Genomic DNA, 21,630 nt, shown 5'->3' with positions numbered 1-21,630 from the left:
CAAGAAAAGTCTGCAGCAATTTTGACAGCCCACGCAGTGCAAGTGTTATTTATAAGTCATAATTTCACAGAAGTTTCTTCAATCGACCTTATTAATAAGAGATAAAAAATATTGAAAATTATCTTAAAATATTTTAATCTAATATTTCATCTCATACGTTCAATAAGGCCCGGGACTAGACCTTTTTACCTGCACTGACAGTGGGCCTTCTTAGCAACAAGTACAAATTCAGAATAATTGGGAATAATAGGGAGCAACTGCTATTTTTGAATGCTGGGCCTTGTTACCCGCCGGGCCTCATATGCCTGCACCTCACCTACCTTATTTATTTGTTTTACAAGGGGAAAAGTTGTTGATTAACCGCTCGTGCTAATATTGATACCCAAACAAGCGAAACATTTTTTTTTATTAAATAGGAGGCAAACGAGCAGACGGATCATCTGGTGGTTAGCGATTACCGCCGCCCATGGACACCCGCAACACCAGAAGGGTTGCAAGCGCGTTGCCGACCTTTAAGATGGGGGTCTTTGAAGGTTTGAAGGTCGTATCGGACAGTTCATTCCACAGTTTGGCTGTGCGAGGCAGGAAGCACATTCACAAATTCAAACATTCTAAAATTGAACCACGAGCGTAGTTAGTGGTTCGTAAAGTTGAACCTTGAGCGTAGTGAAGGTTTCAAGGGACGAAGGTTAAATAAAATTTTCACCACATCAGCTCGTAAAGGCCCTCTTGATTGTTCGTAACGGATAAGAAAAGTGGCATTTAATTTGATGCAAATTTTGAGTTGTTACCGTAGGTAAATTGGATCAGTTGGTTGGTAATATTGACTTTAAAATGATAAATATTGAACAACGTCAGTTTGAAATTGATTTTATGATAAAGTAAATATTATCGGAGATGATCGCTCTTAAAAAATATATGTCGCTAGTCATTTATAACCTAAAAGCGCCAAATTACGCAAAATTATATTGAAATGACACCTGTGTATTGAATTTGAAGAATACTTTAACAAGGGTAGTTATCTGTATGACAATGCACCTAAAATAATTTTCAAATGTATCTATTATTTCTATACTTAACACGATAACGAATTCTACGTAAACGAAACCGCGGGCAATCCCTAGTACATATAGAAATAAATAAGGGAAGGTAAGTTTCCATTAGTGTACTGTGTAAAATAACTATTTACCATTGATAATAATTTTATAAACGCTTTGCGTATTTTTAAGGGCACCGCGCTAACCGCTAGCCCGCGACCGTCGATCGCTGCCTCCTGCCACGCCACGGCGCACAGCGCGGCGCGCGCAAACGCCGCGCGTTTGAAATGTAACTTAATATAAGCTCGGAATGCATACTTACGTATCAGTATTTAGTGTCGCCGTGATTTTATATTTCTAATCTTTTGTGTGAGAAGTAAGATCTTTATTATGACCGTGTAATATTAACTCTACAAACTTTAATTCAATATTGGCTATACTGCTTAACGAGAAATCAATATCTAGACAAGCACATTGTCTACATTTCTAACTTTTTACATGTATACTAAGTTGATAGATAATATCGTAATTTTGCAATATCAGCTACTCTAATTCTGTATTTTCATAATAATTCCTGTTTTTACGTTCACCAGAAAGCAGCTGTTCCAGATTTCTAAAAACCGAATAGTGTGAATAAATTAAAGTGTTATTGAATATGTTAAAGTTTTTTGTAACTTTAATTTTATATTTACATAGTTATTTAGCAAAAATAGAAAATTTAAATATGGCCGAACGCTCCACCTAAAATTTTCTAACTTTTTACATGAATGTTATTTAACATGCTTACAATAACATATCAAAAAAGAAAAAACTTTAATGTTATCAAAACACATTTTTGTTCCACCGCTGGTCTACTTGGTTCCCTGCTGGGGCGTGACGATAAAATTGTGATCTGATAACCACAATAAAGAATAAAAGCGTTTTTGTTCATTTTAGATATCGTCAAACCTGAAGTAAAATTAAAATTGTAAGTAATGTCGATAGTTTATCGATATGACTTTATCGACATGGCTACAGCAAGGTGGTGTTAAATTGTTAATCGTACACTAAACAAAAGTGGCAACAGTGACAGCTCGCTGAGACACCGTCTATATATATATTATGTCTATGGCCAAGCCCGACAGATGTTCGTTGATACAAAATCTATATTGTCTATGAGCTGCTTCCTTTCTTTCACTCGGTAATTTTTTATTCAACAATGAATTAATAAAATCACTGTTTTCAATCAAAGACTCTTCCAAATAACGTGGTTTTATATTATGTTTTTCTTTAATACATCCTAAGTAAAGAAATAATTTGTAAAATCTTGAATTTGTAACTGAATGTCGGAGAGGTTAGTTTTTGTTCGTTAGGAAAGAAACAGTTTTTTATCACAGTTCCCTTTGTTTCTCGGCAACAAGGCATGGATTTCGTGAAAAGGGAAGACCAAGCAATAATCGACGATGAACTGCAACAGCACTATAAGCTTTACATGGAGAATGTGAGTATTAAATTGTAATTTTAAACTTAACAAGAAAATTTAGCATTTTTATTCCAACGGTTTTATTCAGGTATATCATTCATGCTGTGCGGGGTTTAGGTATGTTTTCATAAAACGTAAACATTATGTCAGTTTTGCAATTATTATAATATTGGTTGTATACTCCTTTTGAAAAATAAATTCTCAAAACCATATTAAAGTGTAATAATCTAATAATTTTACCTATACTTACTTACAATCTTTTAGTTATGAATGTCATGATAATTAAAGCAGTTTAGAGACATTTGTAGAGGAAAATCATTTTAGATTGTTTTTGTAAAAAAAATGGATGTAGTTTTTGTTTGTTTTCCTCATGAATGCCAATTTTAGTGGTACTTATGTATTTAGTTAAATTTATTTCTTAATAAATTGTTTAAAATTAATTACTGGAAGCTAAACATAACAACAGCAAGGCCACAATAAAACTAGAGCAGGAAGGCAAAGAGATCAGAATAGAAAGAGGCGTACGTCAGGGGGACCCACTATCGCCGAAACTCTTCACAGCCGTCCTAGAAGAAGTCTTTCGCCAATTAGACTGGGAGAATTGTGGACTATCTATTAACGGTGAAAACCTTTCACATTTGAGATTTGCGGATGACCTGATCATACTCTCATCATCAAGTGAGGAATTGCAAATAATGCTGAATGACCTAGTTAGAGAAAGTGGGAAGGTGGGATTGGTTATGAACACACTAAAGACCAAGGCTATGACTAACGACAAGCAAAAACCTATTCTCATCAATAATAACCCAATTGATTACGTCAATGAGTACATCTATTTAGGCCAGATAATCTCTCCGGTAGATCTAACCTCAAAAGAAATAGATAGACGTATTGGAAATGCTTGGAAGACATATTGGAGCCTAAAGGAAATAATGAAAAATAAAGATATCAATGTAACTATCAAGCGGAAACTCTTTGATACCAGCATACTTCCTATACTTACTTACGGCTGCCAAACCTGGGCTCTCACTAAAACACACATTAGAAAGCTAGAAACTTGCCAAAACTCCATGGAAAGAAGTATGCTGGGGAAAAGACTATCGGATAAAATAAGAATAAAATCCATAAAGAAGATCACCAAAACAAAAGATGTCACAAAAACAATAAAAAAGTTAAAATGGAAATGGTCAGGACATACAATTAGAGGCAAAGAAAAATGGTCGAAATCGATAATGAACTGGTTCACAGGCCATAAGAAAAGGAAAAGAGGTAGACCATTTAGAAGATGGGTGGACGACATCAAAGCCACAGCAGGAACCACATGGACGAGAGTTGCCAAGGATAGAGAGGAATGGAGAAGGTTGGAGGAGGCCTTTTGCCAATAAATGGCACACAGACAAAAAAAAACGCAAGAACTGTAGAAAATAATGCAATCTACTGTCTGAAATAAAGGATTATTACAAACATAACATACAAAATGCTTGCAAGAGTAATTTGAATATAATTGTTTAAAAAATTGTTTATTTTTTTGTATGAAAAAACGGAAGAAGATATGCTAGTTTGTTTAGTTTATTTATAGGTATCTAGTTCAAAATTCCAACAAAACTGTGTGTATAATCCCATTTAACTTTGTAAAAAAATATTAACAACATTGTAACAAATTTTTATGAAGCAGATATGTCTACGAGCAATACAAACAGGAAAAATTTAAAAAAAAGAAAATAAATAGGAATGGAAAGATTCGCGCTTCTGGCAGGCTTCCGTAGCTCAGTGGGTCAAGAGTGATTGGACCGGTGTTCTCAAAGGTCGCAAGTTCGAGTCTTGCTGGAAGTGGTGAATTTTCCATTCTTCCTTCAATATAAAAATGTACCATTGCCACAGTCAGTGGCGGATTTGCAGTCTTTGCCGCCCTAGGCCCCAAGCCTTGTAGCCGCCCCTTTCTCAGCATCAGCACCCATCATATTGACTACATTTAAATCAGGCAACGAAAAGATATATTATAGAGGGAAATGCATGGTTGGGACACATTTTTTACTTAGTAACTTTTTTGGACTCGTTAATAGGAGGTGAACATATCAAAAATAGGGGGGCTTTGGTTTAAATGTCACATTTTTCAGTTTTTCGCTTATTATATCTCAGAAATTATACGTCCTTGTGACATGATCATAGGAACATAGGTTTTACGAAAAAAATAAGCAAATATTTATTCATTTTAAGTGACAGTTTTACCTACAAAAACATTAAAAAAATCTAAAAAAGAAATATAAGAAAAAAATTTTTTTTGCCTATTTTCTTGAATAACTGCTAAACTATTTATCCTAAAATTATAAAAAAAAATATTTGAGATTCTTACAATGAGCTCTTTGATTTGATATGTAACACGATATAGTTTGAAAAACTTTATTTTTAAATTTTCTCATTTACCACCCAAAAATGGCCTCCATATTTAAAATTCATTTATTTACGTTACACGTCCATCTTTGGGTCACAAACTTACATATGTGTGCCAAATTTCAACTTAATTGTTGTCCAGCAGTTTCGGAGAAAATAGGCTGTGACAGACGGACAGTCAGACGCACGAGTATAAGGGTTCCGTTTTTTCCTTTTGAGGTAAGGAACCCTGTAAACGGGGAACAAGCAGGGAACAAGGCCCGAAGGCGTCACCAATATGCGAAATCGACGCCACACTCGCGTTCGCGGCTTCGCGCCGCGATTCGCGCACAAGTGTGGAGGGCCCTCCAGATATCGTAAAAATTGTAGCTTGTAGCAAATTTAACCAACTTTCATTTTGTATAATGATCAATTGATCATGTCGTTAGAACGCATAGTTTCCGAGATATAAGCTAAAAACTGAAAAATGTGACCTTCAAACCTCTCTCTTCCCACGGCTCAAGGGCTTCGGCCGGGGACTTTTGATATGTTCACCTCCTAGATAGTCCAAATAAAGTTAGGTACAAAGTCAAAAATTGTGTTTCAAGCATTTCCCTCTATAGGTACCTATTTATGAGAATTCGTTGCCTGGCCTAATTTTGAGTTTTTTTTTTATCATCAGCGAATTTTTTGTCACAATTTGCCGCCCCTAATATCTCGCCGCCCTAGGCCCGGGCCTACTGTGCCTTATGGGAAATCCGCCACTGGCCACAGTAAAAAGCAACAGTGGACCGACGCCTTTGATTTTTGCGTAAATGCCGACGCCGCACAAGAACACAGTAGGGTTGTCACAGACTTGCACAACTGCCCAAGACTTAGGACCCCCCCCCCCCCCCCACATCTAACGTCTTTCGAGCGTCGGCGTCTACAAATGTATGGCCGCGCTCGACGCAACGTCGACGCAACTGCGCAGCGACGTCATTTTCCATAGCGCTGACCAGACGCCGACAGACGCCGACGCTCGAAAGACGCTAGATGTGGGGGGGCCCTTACACTTGACTTACAGACATGCTAGCCCTGTAAGTAGCACCGAGCTACTAACAATGGCAATGTATGCAGCTCGGGTGCGCATAGGGTTACCAGATACAAATTTAGAATTTCCTGCCAAAGTTTCTGATTTCCGAATATTTATCCTGACATTCATATTTTTGACGATGACGGGGGGGGGGGGGGGGGGGACCGTTAGCGATGGCACCCTCGTACCCCGCACGCCTTGTCTATAGTCTGTATGTTTAGGTATTTAAAAAAGAGTAAACAGAATTTACCCTCAAATGGCTTCTTAAGCCAGATGAGGGTAAATTAAAACATTACGGCCCCCCCCACATCTGGCGTCTTTCGAGCGTCGGCGTCTACAATTCTATGGCCGACGTCGACGCAACTGCGCAGCGACGTCATTTTCCATAGGGCTGGACCGACGCCGACAGACGCCAGCACTCGAAATACGCCAGATGTGGGGGTCCCTACATGATCAAATAATGTAGGTTAGGGCCCCCCCACATCTGGCGTCTTTCGAGCGTCGGCGTCTACAATTCTACTTTTATTTTTACTTTTATTTAAATACCTAAAGATACAGAGTATAGATGGCTTATAATGAATTATTCTATTATAGACTGTGCCATTGTTCCAGGCTCAGAAAACCCACCACATGGAGACGGGAGACTACCAACACGCTCTCTCAATGGAACAGCTCCACCAAATACAGACCTCCATCAACACCACGATAGCCCACAACTTCCAGCTCCCGCTGTCGCCTCGGCAGATCTCCACGCTGATGCTGAAGACCAACCATTTTAACCAGATACCAGCTCATCTACCGAGGAACCTGGAGGTAAGTTGTTTTTTTTTTTCTGGCTGACTGCCTGCAATTTTGTACAGGGTGAATTTGCCAATGTCGGTGTTGACTTTCACACGTGAGATACGTGGAGGTAAGCTTAAACCTTATTAAATTTGTCCAACTGATCTGTCATTCCGTCGGCATGCATTCCAATCGCGACTATATGTCTAAAGAAAGGACGCTAAGCATGGAGAACTTCGGACATTGACCTGCCTGTTCCAATCGGCCCAATTCGGACAATGTTCATAAGAAGTCACAGATATATGATACCTTAAAAGTGACATTGGGTTGAAGAAATGTCACTTGACACCGGCAGATCGGTATCGTATCGCTGTAACATTTTATAAGCAATTTTCGAATTGGGCCGTATCTCTATCGCACTCGCTTATATGCGTATGTCTACTTTTTAACTTGGTAAGAACTTACAATGGCTAGCTAGTTTGTTAAGTAAGGACGCTAAGTACGAAGAATTTTGTACATTCAACCGCCTGTTCCTATCTCTATAACACGCGCGTTTTTATATTGCTGACCCGCCCATGATACCGGCAGTTACCTATAATGACTCCTCTACACGATGGGCCAGCGCCGGCCACTCCAAGGGACGCAGCCATATGGTAGAATGAGATAGCAATATCACTTGCTCCCTCTAACGCATAAATGCGTCCCTTGGAGGGGCCGGCGGTGGCCCATCGTGTAGAGCAGCAGTCGGCAACAACTCACACTTGCGGCCCGCGAGTCTCCCTGGCTGTTTTTAATATGTTAAAGGAAACACACGTACGGATCGGATCAAGGGCCACGACTGACATATATTTGAATTCATAAAACGAACTACTACAGAACTATAGACTAGTATAAAATACATAGAACCTATTTGGTATTTAAGCACAATACCCCCACTAATACCAAATACTCTAAATACCCTTTTGACCAACAAATCTAAATAAACATTTAACACAAACCTAACTTTTTTATCAAATAATTATGTTTATTGCCACATAAACTCTTGGTCAAAATGTCTGCTGGCATCTCTGTCGTTTCTAAATATTTAAGATTAACTATCTTATCGTTAATACAATCACGACAAAAGAAATAACGCATTTCAATATGTTTGGTGCGTTTGCTAAAAACATTGTTATATGACAACTTAATCGCACCCTGGCACAGTGTTCGATTTCCCTCAAAAAATTTACCTATGCTGTTAATTGCATAAATCAATCAAGGAATGCATTTGAAATGCAAGACTAGAACACCCAGAAGTCTATTTCAAATACTTTTTTTAATAAAAAATAAATTATATTTCATGACCTTGACATCGAAAAATTACTAAATAAATTATACAAAAGTATCTGATGAAGAAGTCGCTTTTTAATCAATGTAGTTCGATAAAGAAGCCTTTGGCGCATATTTTCTAATTCTTAGTTTTGGAATTTACCCTCTGGTTACCGAGTAATTTATATAAATAGAGATTTTTTATTTCATTTTTTTCTCCTAAATAACTCAAAAGTGCGACTTGTGACTAGCACTGACAGATTGCTCTTAACTAGGTCTACCACTGGTAAAAAAATCATGTTCCACTATCGCGGCGTTTGGGAGTTATCGAATTAAAAAATACAGTGTTAGGGTTGACCCTCAACTTGACCTTTAATTTTTAGTCAGAATTAATTCAAAATTTTCCTCTATTACAAAACTGTATATTGTTTAGACATACTCCAGGTACATAAATAAAAATACAGGAACACTGGATTGACGGGGGCAAAAGCGCACCAATGCTAGTGATTAATTAAAAATCGACTAATCGTAAAATCAATTTTATCCATCATTATCAAATTGGCTAAGTTTGAATACATTTAATTGTGTGCAAACCTCTTTCATTTATACTTATCACAAGTATAAACAACCGATAGCAAGCGGCCGAATCGCGCAATAAATTTTCTCCTGTTTATTTTCCGGCAAGGGAACACCATTGCCGGAAAATAAACAGGAGAAAAACTATGATAGATCTCTTTCACCGTGCACTAGAATCATCAGATCCGTTCGTGTCTATGGCACACTACAGACGACGCCAAAAATCGTCCAGTAGGATTAGTCCACCAGAAGCAGTTCGTGAACTTCTGAACCCGATTCATTAAGAAAACTTACAAGAGGCTGAAGTCGATGATGAATATCTAGATAATGATGGATCTTCGTTAATAGACGGTGATAAAAATCCATCCCATGTTGACGACTGCACGTTAGTTCTCGAAAATGAAAATGATTTGTATGAGCCACAAAATACATAAAATCTGAGACCAACTTGCGAAAAGAAACTATAACTTGACTTCTGAATTTCTTTCTTTCTTTTCTGAATTTAATGACTTTATTGTTTAACAAAGTGCACTGCACTTAAAAGTTTCTGCGTGGCCCAATGGTTGACTGGTAGAGAATGCCTTTTGGCAAGTCTGCCATTTGTAATTTCTTGTATTGTGCAATAAAGGTTAAATAAATAAATATAAATAAAGTTTCTTATGTTGTTCCTTAATTTAATTTAATCAGATTTTTTAATTACTCCGACCTTTCATATTTGTTTGACCTTTAAGTAACAACCCTAAAAAGTATAATTTGACCTTTATACGTAACTCCCAAACGCCGCGATAGTGGAAAGTGATTTTTTTACCAGTGGTAGACCTAGTTAAGAGCCATCTTTCAGTGCTAGTTACAAGTCGCACTTTTGAGTTTTTCAGGAGAAAAAAAATGAAATAAAAAATCTGTATTTATATGAATAACTCGGTAAGCAGAGGGTAAATTCCAAAACTAAGAACTAGAAAATATGCGGCAAAGGCTTCTTTATCAAACTACATTTATTAAAAAGCGACTTCTTCATCAGATACTTTTGTAGAATTTATTTAGTAATTTTTCGATGTCAAGCTCATGAAATATAATTATTTTTTTATAAAAAAAAGTATTTGAAATAGACTTCTGGGTGTTCTAGTCTTGCATTTCAAATGCATTCCTTGATTGATTTATGCAATTAACAGCATAGGGAAATTTTTTGAGGGAAATCGAACACTGTGCCTGGTTGTCATTATATATATCAACAGTGTAAGTTCTATTGGTAATTTCATTTAACAAATTACGCAAATATATAGCCTCCCTACAGGCTTCGGTGATTCCCATCAGCTCAGCTTCGGTAGAGCTCAAAGCGACAGTCTTCTGTTTTTTAGTTTCCCAAGAAACCACACCCCCCGACATGGTAAAACACATACCAGTGTAAGAACGCCTATCTGCCGAATTGTTGCCCCAATCAGCATCTACAAAGCCAACTAGCTGGGAATTACCTGTCTTACAATAATTAAGACCTACCTGCCTAGTCTTCTTAAGATATCTCAACACTCTTTTAGCATAAGTCCAAGTCTCATTATTAAAGCAGTTATTGAATTGGCTCAAGTAACCTACTGCAAAGGCTATATCTGGCCTTGTCAGCACGGCAAGATACATAAGACTACCAACAAGCTGTTGATAAGGTATCTTTTTGTCACAATCACTTTAGATAAATTTAAGGAATTCAAGATGATGGCAGAAAACCAGACTAACAAAACTATTAAAGCAATTCGAAGTGATCAAGGGCCACGACTGACGTATATTTGAATTCATAAAACGAACTACTACAGAACCATAGACTAGTATAAAATACATAGAACCTATTTGGTATTTAAGCACAATAGTTTTGTATGAAATATTGACAAACGACAATGTCTGATAAAGTCATAAATATTAACAAAGTTCGGCCCGCGTCTACTTCGGTAACTATTATTTGGACCTTGGCTGCTAAAAGGTTGCCGACTGCTGGTGTAGAGGAGCCATTAGGGATCATTTAAATTGCCACATATTTTCTTTTTGTCATATACGTATTGAGTTTCTATTACAAATAAGGACATCTTTGTCTGCAGGTAGACCTAGTGCAGAACTTAAATGATCTAACTCAAATGAGGAACGAAGATATCATCAATCAGAATTTGAGGTTGAATGAGCTCGAGCTGCAGGCGGCCCAGAATCTTCAGCTCAACGAGCAGGAGCTGTCCAGGCTCAACCAGGATCTGAGGTTGGAGTTACCTCAGAATTTGGGACGTATAGAGCTGGGGCATGATTTGATGGCTCATATGGATGATAGGCAGATGGATGGGATCATGGAGACGAGGTAACTTTTTTTTTTTAATATAAGCTTTTCAGTATCCAACTACTCAACCCAGAGGGTACTTATAGACCTTATAAGATAAGATAATTTATTGACCATGTAATATACATTACATTTAGCACGTCATACATTACATTAGATTTAAAAATTATATTAAAATTATATGTATTAATAATATGTCAGATACTCCTTTTTCAAAATGAATTCACTAAACTCTTTTATAGAGTACACAGGGTTATAGTATTTAACCCTTTTCCAGGCATAGTACGATTTCGACCACATACGCGTCAATAGAATTTCAACTTTACCATTCGGATATTAAGGTTCAAATTATATTGCACATTCGGGAAATGCGACTTGTCTTCAATTTGAATGTATGAATTTTTCGGGAAAACATTTTAGATTGGTCCGGCCTGGAACAGGGTTAACTTGCCCTGTTAGTATGTATGTCAGTTAGGCCCACTTGCACCATTCCGATAACCCGGGATTAATCAGTTAAACCGTTAACCTAATGTCAAATTGTACTGGTAACCATGGTAACGCCAGGTTTAACCTGTTAACCCCGGGTTAGTGGAATGGTGCATGTGGGCCTTAGTTAATTAGTGAGAGTTTGAATCTTGGAAGCCAAATTTGACCCACTTCCAGATTTCCGATTGAGCTGAAATTTTGCATACATATCGCTGGCCCAATAGACCACCGGTAGACGGGCAGCAGCGTCCCTCAAATTCGGTGTACTCGACTGCGATCGCCAACCCGCCTGCCAAGCGTGGCGATTATGGCATTCACCCCCCATAAGGGGGAAGCCTATATTCAGCAGTGGACGTCTTATGGCTGAAATGATGATGATGTTTCACTTTCATCAAACTGAAATTTGAACATTGTCATGACATTAAGTCGAATTTTAACTATCTTGAAAATGTAACATAGAACCCTGTAATATTGGGCCAGCGATATGTAAATGGGATTACAATGCAATATTTTGGTACCATCGAGCTGATCTGATGATGGAGACAGGAGGTGGCCATAGCAACTCTGATAAAACAATGCCACCTAATAATTTTTGAGGTTTTTATAATTGTGTTGATGAGTATTAGTTGTCTATGGAAAGAAAAGTACTGTCAGCGATAAAAGCTTGTACAGTCAGCAGCAGAAGTTGCTAAGCGGGTGAGGTGTTCAAAATTACCTTGACACGCTCTTATTCTCTTAAAAATAAAGTTGCGTCAAGATTATTTTGAATATCTGGCCCACCTAGCAACTTCTGCTTTGCTGACTGTAGCAAAAAAGACATTTTTGCCAAAATCTTTTAAAGGATGGTGCTAGAAGAACCCAGGCAGGTAGACCACCAGCACCAGATCCCGCTGCCGTTCCACATCAAGTTGGAACAGGACGAGGAGTACTTCTACGAGAACGTCAACCCGGCCAGCCAAGCGATCAATGTCAACGGAATGGGTAAGTCGGGACTGTTGATAATTTGCAGTTTACGGGGTACATTTTTAGGGTTCCGTACCCAAAGGGTAAAACGGGACCCTATTACTAAGACTTCGCTGTCCGTCCGTCCGTCTGTCACCAGGCTGTATCTCACGAACCGTGATAGCTAGACAGTTGAAATTTTCACAGATTATGTATTTCTGTTGCCGCTATAACAACAAATACTAAAAACAGAATAAAATAAAGATTTAAATGGGGCTCCCATACAACAAACTTGATTTTTGACCAAAGTTAAGCAACGTCGGGAGGGGTCAGTACTTGGATGGGTGACCGTTTTCTTTTTGCTTTTTTTTGTTTTTTTTTTTGCATTATGGTACGGAACCCTTCGTACGCGAGTCCGACTCGCACTTGCCCGGTTTTTAGGGTTCCGTACCTCAAAAGGAAAAAACGGAACCCTTATAGGATCACTAGTGCGTCTGTCTGTCTGTCCGTCTGTCACAGCCTATTTTCTCGGAAACTACTGGACCAATTAAGTTGAAATTTGGTACACATATGTAAATTAGTGACCCAAAGATGGACATATATTTTTTATAATTTTAAAATACATAGGTTCGAAGTTATTTAAGATAATAGCCAAAAAAGACCATTCCCCCACCTTCATCTCCGAAACTACTGGGTCTAAAATTGTGAAAAAAATACTCAAAATAATTCTTTACCTATAGATGACAGGAAAACCTATTAGAAATGTGCAGTCAAGCGTGAGTCGGACTTATGTACGGAACCCTAGAAACGCGAATCCTACTCGCACTTGGCCGGTTTTAATGTACCACCTCAACTATCGTTAATTTTTTTAACATTAGAAAAAGACTACGCGATCTTGATGTGCCTTTTAATTGAAAAACACTCTTTAAAAATCAGTAACCATTATGAAAGTTAAAGAATGTAAATATTCGTATACGATTCATAATTGTTACATATTTGCCGTGGCTTAATTTTCAAAAGTGTTTTTCAATAAAAAGACGGGTGTGTAATGATCGCTATAACAATAAATGATCTATTTTCATTCGATATAACAACATGGTATAATTTTGAACGATATATCACTAATATAATCAACAATGTGTATACCAACGAGAGGAATAATTTTCTATGATATAGTTAAGGTTAGATATAAAATAAATTTAATATAACCAGTACCCAATATAAGTTAAAAATGACATAATTTCTAGCTGTATAATATACCATATTAAATACATTAAATATTTCGTCCCTAAAATTGAATCACCCAAATGTTCATAGTTGTTATATGACAGTGAAACGCACCCGGTTGGAGCACGTGGCACGACCGGTTTTACTTAACAATAGAGAAAGGATTAGCCGTCAGGGTCTATTAGAAAGCTACAAACTATACTAATTCTCTTTGTTAACTTTAACAGCCTGTAGCTCCTAAAGTATTGATGGTAGAGTAAAAATAAAGAAAACCAAATTTGTAGGAAATTTTATGTTAATACTTTTGTCCGAAGTAATTATAATGCTATTCGTACAGATATTCGAGATATGAGCAAAAATATGAAAAATGATACCTTCAACCCCCCCTTCAATTCTCTATCTTTTAGTTTCAGGTCATATCCCGGTTCACACGGAGCATCAACAAACCATACATCAAGACCAAATGTACGTCTACAACAATCATGTGGGGGTCCCCGCTTTAAACTCCCTAGACCTCTACCCCAGACCCCAAAACTATGTGCAAAGCTACGTTAACAATGTCAGAGACAACCCTGAGAACCTAGTCGTCCATAGACAATTCGAGAACGCTAGTCCCTACGCAGAGGAATTTAAAAAGTTAAGACAAGAACCGAAAGAAAAAATCGAAGAGCCTAAAGAAAACCAGAAACCGGACACGAATAAGATTCTATTTTCAAATTATCAGAACGATTTTGTTGCCAAGAACGAAAACGACTCTAACGTTCAAAATAAAATAACTGAAGAATTGTCTATGAATATAAAAGGAGAGTATTCCTGCTATAAATGTAACGATGTTTTTTCAACTAAAAGAGGTTTGAAGCAACACGCCAAAACATGTACAGAGGCGAATGATCCTATGGAGAAACTTGGGAAATTCGTCTGCTCCCAATGCCCTTATAGATGTCAATCGCCCGCCATATTGAAAATCCACGAAAGAACTCATACTGGAGAAAAGCCGTTTTCATGTACATTCTGTGATTACAAGTCGGGACAAAAAAATAACGTGGCTAAACATATTTTAGTTCATATGAAGGAAAAGCCGTTCCGGTGCCAGTATTGTGAATATAGGTGCGCGCAGAAGAATAACTTGGTCGTTCATGAGAGAACGCACACAGGGTACAAGCCGTTCGCTTGCCCGTACTGTGACTACCGCACCGTTCAGAAACCTAACTTGGTGAAACATATGTATCTGCACACGGATCAGAAACCATTCTCGTGCGACCAATGCAGTTACCGTTGTGTGCAGAAAACCAATTTGACTAAGCATAAACAGAGGCATTTGAACGAGAAAGGTGAGAAGGTGGATTTGAAGAGTCAGACGAAGCCTTATAGGCCGAGGCAGAAATCTGTGAAGTGTCCGCAGTGTTCGTATAAGTGTGTGCAAAAGTCTAGTTTGGATAAACATATTGAGTTTAAGCATGGTGCAGTGCAAAATTTGAATGTGGAATCACAGGTTAGTGAGAGTGAGGAAATACAGAATTTAAGTGTGAAGAAAGATTTTGAGTGCCAAGAGAAAATGCAAGTGTCGTAGTGATGTGTGTTTGCTATAGGTTAGAACTTAGAGCTAAGTGGCGCTTAATTTACAAAAATGGGGTTGGGTGTATTTTACAGAGGGCGCCATCATAGCTTGCCCAGACAATCCCTAGTGCGACATAGAACAAAATGGAACAAAAAATATTCCATAGTAAATTGTTGCCATGTTTAAGCAATTTACGTCAAAAATGTGACTGTTACGTAGGAAGTGGCGCCCTCAATAATTTACTACAATTTCTTGTCGGATTATAAAATTGTGTCGAATTCTTGTTTTTTTTTTGGAATTTTATGGCCTGGATGCCTGTTCTTTAAGCCAAATCTCATAAAACAAAACTAGAACAATGGGTAAGCTATAATAGCGCCATCTATGCAAACCTTTGACAGTTGCAATTTTTTTTCTAAACCATGATGTGTTACTATTAATTTTCTATTTTTTACTCAACCGTACCAGACAGTAGGGATATGTTTATGTGTATGTATGTTTGTTTCTCTGGCAGGCCCTACAGTTTAATCTGAGTGACTATATGATGATATATATGTGTGCAGTTGTTTAAAATGCTACATTATGGCACTTGTCCCACCAAGAGCGAGTAAGCGATTAACTATCGGCGATTTTCTCGCCCAAGAAACGAACAAAAGATTAGGATCCTGTATTAGTAAAAGAGATAAATATATTAATAGTTCATGGCTGGCTGTTCACACTGCCGGCGAGAACACTCGCTCTACTAGTTTGTCGCCGCGATAAGATAAAACTAGTTCAGCGGTACTTGCTCGGCGATGCTCGCTTTGTAGTTTGAACAAGTCTGCGTGTTCGGCTACGCTTCACCGCCCGAGCGAGTGACGCGAGTAATAGCCCGCCGCACTCGAACACTCGCCTATAGCCGAGCGACAAAACTATTGGAGCTAACACTCGCTTCTCGCCGCTCGCCCACTCGTTTCTAGTTTATCGTTCTACTCGCTTATCGCTCATCGTCGGCGGTGGGACAAGTGCCTATTGTTATTAAGATCAAAGACAAACTGTGACTTTTTTTTTACAATTATTATATCATTTGACTTATATTTTATAAATACAAGTTTTTAAATCAGATTTCTTTCGAGTGAATTTATTTATAGGTCTCAACAAAAAACATCAAGTAACATACAGGGAAGTTGAGGTTTTTGATATTATAATAAATTTAACAGCGCCACCTAGTTTTCGCATTGTGATTTACTAGACTAGACATTAGTTTTATAGTTTGCTATGTTTATAATTTGTAAATATGTAAGTTTTTGAACGAATTTTACATTCCAGCTTTTAAAGACACCTTTTGAACATAGGCGAAAATATGTCCAATAATAACTAACCAAAATCAGGTACATTCAGCAGCAGAAGTTGCTAAGCGAGCGGGTTGTTCAAAATGATCTAGACACGACTTTATTATTAAGAGAATAAGAGTGTGTCAAGGTAATTTTGAACACCTCGCCCGCTTAGCTACTTCTGCTGCTGACTGTAATATCTAATAATTATTATAACTTTTTTCATTTTAACTGGAGTGTTTGATTCTGTGAATTAAAAGGGACTAGCTTTTGGATAGGACCCTTTTGACTTAGTATGACACATTAGGAGTTAAGTTTGCAGTGCAAATTAAGTTTTAAGTTGAACGCAGCCCTAAAATACAGGACGCAAAGCACGAAGAATTTCGTAGATTGACCCACCCGTTTCTATCTCTATCGCACGCGCATTATATTATTGTTGTCTCGCCCATGATGCCGGCGGTCAATGCCACTGTGCGAGCGTAACAGCAATATAATTATGTGCGTGTGATAGAGATGGGAAGTAACGAGTCAATGTACGAAATTATTCGTGCTTTGCGTCCTTTAGTAAATGCGTCACACGGACGCTTTTTTACAACGATATAATAAATAGTTTGAGTGTCGATAGTTTTAAACAGTGAAGTTCGTTTATTTGTATGTATGTATCATGTTATATCTATTTATGTATATGCAAATTGCAAAACTAAAAATGTCTATTATTAAATATATAATATGCCAATATAACTATATGTATATACTGTATTTATGGAAAAAACGTGCAGAAAAGTTTGTTTAGTTACTATACAAGGTTCCGTCATTCAAAAAATAAACATTTGAAAGTATTTTTTGTTTAATGAAATGAAATTGATCGAAAATTTCTATACAATACTATTTTTGTGATATAGCGTTAATGAATTAAGTATTTTGAACCTTGATTCATCATCATCATCATCATCTCAGCCATAAGACTAAGTCCACTGCTGAACATAGGCCTCCCCCTTGGACCTCCATTCGTACCGGTTGGAAGCCACACGCATCCAGCGTCTTCCGGCGGCTTTAACAAGGTCGTCCGTCCATCTTGTGGCCCTTGTGTGTGTGAACCTTGATTCGTTGTTCCTAATAATGTTGATACGTGTATGCGCTGTAAAGATTCTGCAGAGTTAGCTTGGTCCGGCTCTGAGGGCCTACCGCCACATGTTGCCTCTGTCGCACATGTAAATTTGTACGTAAGTATGACAAGGAGGTACACGTCTTAAAAAATATTGGTAACCTGATTCTCACAGATCCTGATCATTTTGGGTTCTTTCAACTCAGAATAACTGGCATATTAAATCCTGATGCAAAAAAAATGTCCCAATAATTTGTATGGAAATTTTAGTTTCCACTGCTTCACGTAAAAATCATACTAAAACGTGACGTAACGGAACGGACATTTTTTTTAAATGCTGTCTATTCTTCATGAGTAGAATGAGTTCAAGTCTCAAGAAAGTCCAGATTTGTAAGAATCTGGTTTATAGTAAGATTTTTTTAGGGTTCCGTACCCAAAGGGTAAAACGGGACCCTATTACTAAGACTTCGCTGTCCGTCCGTCCGTCCGTCCGTCCGTCCGTCTGTCACCAGGCTGTATCTCACGAACCGTGATAGCTAGACAGTTGACATTTTCACAGATGATGTATTTCTGTTGCCGCTATAACAACAAATACTAAAAACAGAATAAAATAAGATTTAAATGGGGCTCCCATACAACAAACGTGATTTTTGACCAAAGTTAAGCAACGTCGGGAGTGGTCAGTATTTGGATGGGTGACCGTTTTTTTTTTTTTGCATTATGGTACGGAACCCTTCGTGCGCGAGTCCGACTCGCACTTGCCCGGTTTTTTTTAAAACGCCTTGTTGATATCACAACTCCACTTATAAGGCTTATAAGGTTCAAATTATCTTTGAGCTGGGCTGTGATGTATTTCTTAATTGTTACCAAGAGATTGTAATGTAGCGTGTCATCACAATGTTCTTTTGAATAAAAATGGAAAAACAAAAAAGAGGGCGCTAGTGTTGTGAACAGACAGAAATAATTAAGTTTTTTTAGTGATATTTTTGTGTAATCTTTTTAAGGTATTTTTTTAACATGCCGCTTACCAAAGTGATTTATGTGTTTTATTTTAATAACATCCCTGAAAATGCATGAATGAAATTATCTTTAAGTACCGGTCAAAAGTTTTAAGGTTTTTTAACATAGAAGGTAGGATCGCATAGAAGTGGTATACGCGTGCCTCCGTGAGGGACAAAACATACGCAAATGCGACACTGTGATTGGTCGAATTCATTTGTTGCCCACCATTCTCCATACTAATAAAAAGGTGGGGAACAAACAAAAAGTGAGACTGTGACAAGGACAAGCAATAATACCGCTTTCTCTGCTACTCCTACTGAAAGATACATATGACTATCCCGTTCTGTCAGTTACCCCCACCACTCATGTCAGATCCAGGTATATCCTAGATTCATGTTTTTTAACCCTTTTCGACGTAAACGTACATGTGATCTAAAACATTTATAAATAACTTTGCTTTTTAATGTACCTAATGGAGTACCAACAATAGAAAGCTTTAATATTGGACCAACCCGGAATTCGAGAAATAAAAGTATGATACAACCAAATCTTTTTTTTTTGCGATTTCGGGGTTGGTCCCATAGTAAAACTTGCTCAGTATGACCCATAGACTAGGAATCCTCTAGACCGAGTTTGGAGCAATTATTTCATGCAACCGATGATGCCAAAAATGCGGGGGTGAGCAAAGTCCCGTGCCGGGATTGGTCCGTTCAAAGACACGGACGTCACACAAAGACACTTTCGACTCGAACATAGAGACATAGACATAGACATAGAAAAAATTTATTTAACACCACATTGAAAAATATTTACAGGCAATGCTACAAAACATTATAAGCTTAGAATTAAACTTAAATAGGCAAAAAATATTATGTTTACATGTAGATATAATTTTTTTAAATTATAATGTTAAAAAGGAGCGAACCTCAGCATGTGTTGCAGCAGGCTTCCCTACTACAACGCTGGTTTTCAGGCCGACCCTTCGTACAATATGAATTTGCTTGCTGCTTGTCGGAAACTATGGCTAACACTATTTTAGATTGTGTAGAAGATAATATAGTTATGTGTATATATGATTGTTTGTGGATACATTTATAAGATTATACTGTATGATACTATGACATATGTGAAGGTAGGTTTAATGTTTAGGCTTAATAAATACGTTGGGTAATAAAGTATATATTGAGGAAATACATGAATGTAATAATATTACTATATGTATAGGTACTGAGATTAACAAAGTTGAACGGCGCATAAGTACGATTTCGACCACTACAGATACGTCGGTTTTACTCTAGTACCAGGAGGTAGCGTGCTTTGAAATTCTAGAAGTTGTTGTTTGAGTTTTAATTTAAAAGTGCCAATTGTATTTAAGTTTTTGATAGGTGGCGGTATGTTATTCCAACATTTTGTTGCTGAGTATTTAAAGCTACCTTTGAAAACGGCGAAGTGACAACGAGGTAACAACAAATCATTGCAAACTGATCTGATTCCATACAAGCTTGACCTGCTACCGCGAAATTTAAACTTATTAAACAGATACTCTGGTTTAGACGTTTTAAAAACACCAAATAACAGAGATGAAAGATGCAATTCTCTGCGTAGTGACATTTTAAGAATAAGACATGGAATTAAACTACCGTATGCGTGGCCGAGGGGGTAGCGCGACTATGCTCAGTCTGGAGGATGTTTTGTCTGTGGTATGACCTATATATTCATTCCCTAAATTATTGCAGGTGACTAAATAAACACCCTGTATTTTCGTGTAACAATAACAATGTCCGAAACGAAATATTTTTTCAAATATGTTTTGAATAGTACTCTTAGCGCCATCTCTCATAAAAGATAGAAAAACATTTCGTCGTACATTTTCTAGTTAAGCCACTGCACCATAGATGGCGGCAGTTAAGCGTAATTTAGTTAGTCTACTCGGCGATAGATGGCAGCGCTAGCAACTGTTTTAGAATACCAAGTTTGCTACCCGACCGGTACGGGAAGGACTGTTTTTAGGGTTCCGTACCAAAAGCGTAAAAACGGGGCCCTATTACTAAGACTCCACTGTCCGTCTGTCTGTCACCAGGCTGTACCTATTTCATGAACCCTGATAGCTAGGCAGTTGAAATTTACACACATGTATTTTCTGTTGCCGCTTTAACAACAAATACTAAAAACAAAATAAGATAAATGCTCCAGAAAGAGATGGCGGGACGACTTGGATGCATACCAGCGGGATTGGCGGAATCTTGCTCAGCACAGGGAAGAACAAATCAAGAGTGAACAGGCACCTTCTGGGCGAGCTCGCTCCATCGTAGGCCACGTCTACGCCTCGGCTAGTCTGTGGCCATGAGTAAGCCCATTCATAATTAAAAAAAAAAAAGATTGAATAGGGAGGCCTTTGCCCAATAAATATTATAACTTTTTTTTTATTCATAAGCCATAAATTGTATGTGTACATGTTGATGTTAGGCAATACAGTGAGAATCAATACAATTTTACCCAGTGGGTGTAGCTACATATTTACTTACTTAACTCAAGGACGATAAAAGGGATTTCCTTTATCGTCCTTGCTTAACTTAAGCCCCATTTAGACGGTTCAAGAACTTGCATGCAATATTCGATACATTGCTAACTACAGAGAACAATTAATTCAGTCGATCGACCAAATACAGCAATGTAACGAAAATTGCATGCAAGTTCTTGAACCGTCTAAATGGGGCTTTAGTCATTCATTACTAATTCTAATAATGTATACAGCTAGACTTAAATTAGGATCATACGAACAATATTTTGTACAAAAAATACCTATTCAAATTAGTGGAGTAGATCTAATTCTCATCTCATTGGATTAGCAAATCCAATTTCTATCATGCTGTATAAAATATAATCCATACTTTTACGGTGGGGAACAAATAAAATAAGAGACTGTGACAAGGACAAACAATTCTACTTCGCTGCTACTCCTACTGAAATATACATAAGACTATCGGTCGGGTCGAGTTCGGTTACTTCCCCCCACCCCCCACCTTTCATTCCAGATCCAGTTAGATTCATATTACCTAATACACCACTACCGATCTAAAATAG

The 21,630-nt window shown here is 37.6% G+C and overlaps 1 protein-coding gene across 2 annotated transcripts; it reads left to right on the top strand.

Annotated features, from left to right (window-relative positions):
* Window positions 1-2,197: 2,197 nt before the first annotated feature.
* LOC134677868 (zinc finger protein 615-like) lies at window positions 2,198-18,580 on the top strand. 2 transcript variants are annotated; one of them, XM_063536295.1, is made up of 5 exons: window positions 2,198-2,517; window positions 6,557-6,757; window positions 10,690-10,937; window positions 12,244-12,383; window positions 13,985-18,580. In XM_063536295.1, exons 1-5 carry the CDS (start codon window positions 2,440-2,442, stop codon window positions 15,139-15,141), a joined length of 1,824 nt encoding a protein of 607 aa, XP_063392365.1. In that variant the 5' UTR covers window positions 2,198-2,439; the 3' UTR covers window positions 15,142-18,580. The 2 variants fall into 2 exon arrangements, with proteins under 2 accessions (XP_063392365.1, XP_063392364.1); XM_063536294.1 differs by having other exon boundaries at window positions 13,979-18,580.
* The last annotated feature ends 3,050 nt before the right edge of the window (window positions 18,581-21,630 follow it).

Source organism: Cydia fagiglandana, chromosome 27 (assembly GCF_963556715.1).
Source record: "Cydia fagiglandana chromosome 27, ilCydFagi1.1, whole genome shotgun sequence".
Lineage (NCBI taxonomy): Eukaryota > Metazoa > Arthropoda > Insecta > Lepidoptera > Tortricidae > Cydia > Cydia fagiglandana.
The sequence above is the reverse complement of the archived record's forward strand: the minus strand, read 5'-3'. Positions and strand labels throughout refer to the sequence as shown.

Bases quoted from the DNA above. Each gene is read 5' to 3' on its own strand.
- LOC134677868 (XM_063536294.1), top strand. From the start codon at position 2,440: ATGGATTTCGTGAAAAGGGAAGACCAAGCAATAATCGACGATGAACTG. The intron at 6,758-10,689 runs GTAAGTTGTTTT...CTTTGTCTGCAG, and splicing joins ATCTACCGAGGAACCTGGAG to GTAGACCTAGTGCAGAACTT. The intron at 12,384-13,978 runs GTAAGTCGGGAC...TCTATCTTTTAG, and splicing joins GATCAATGTCAACGGAATGG to TTTCAGGTCATATCCCGGTT.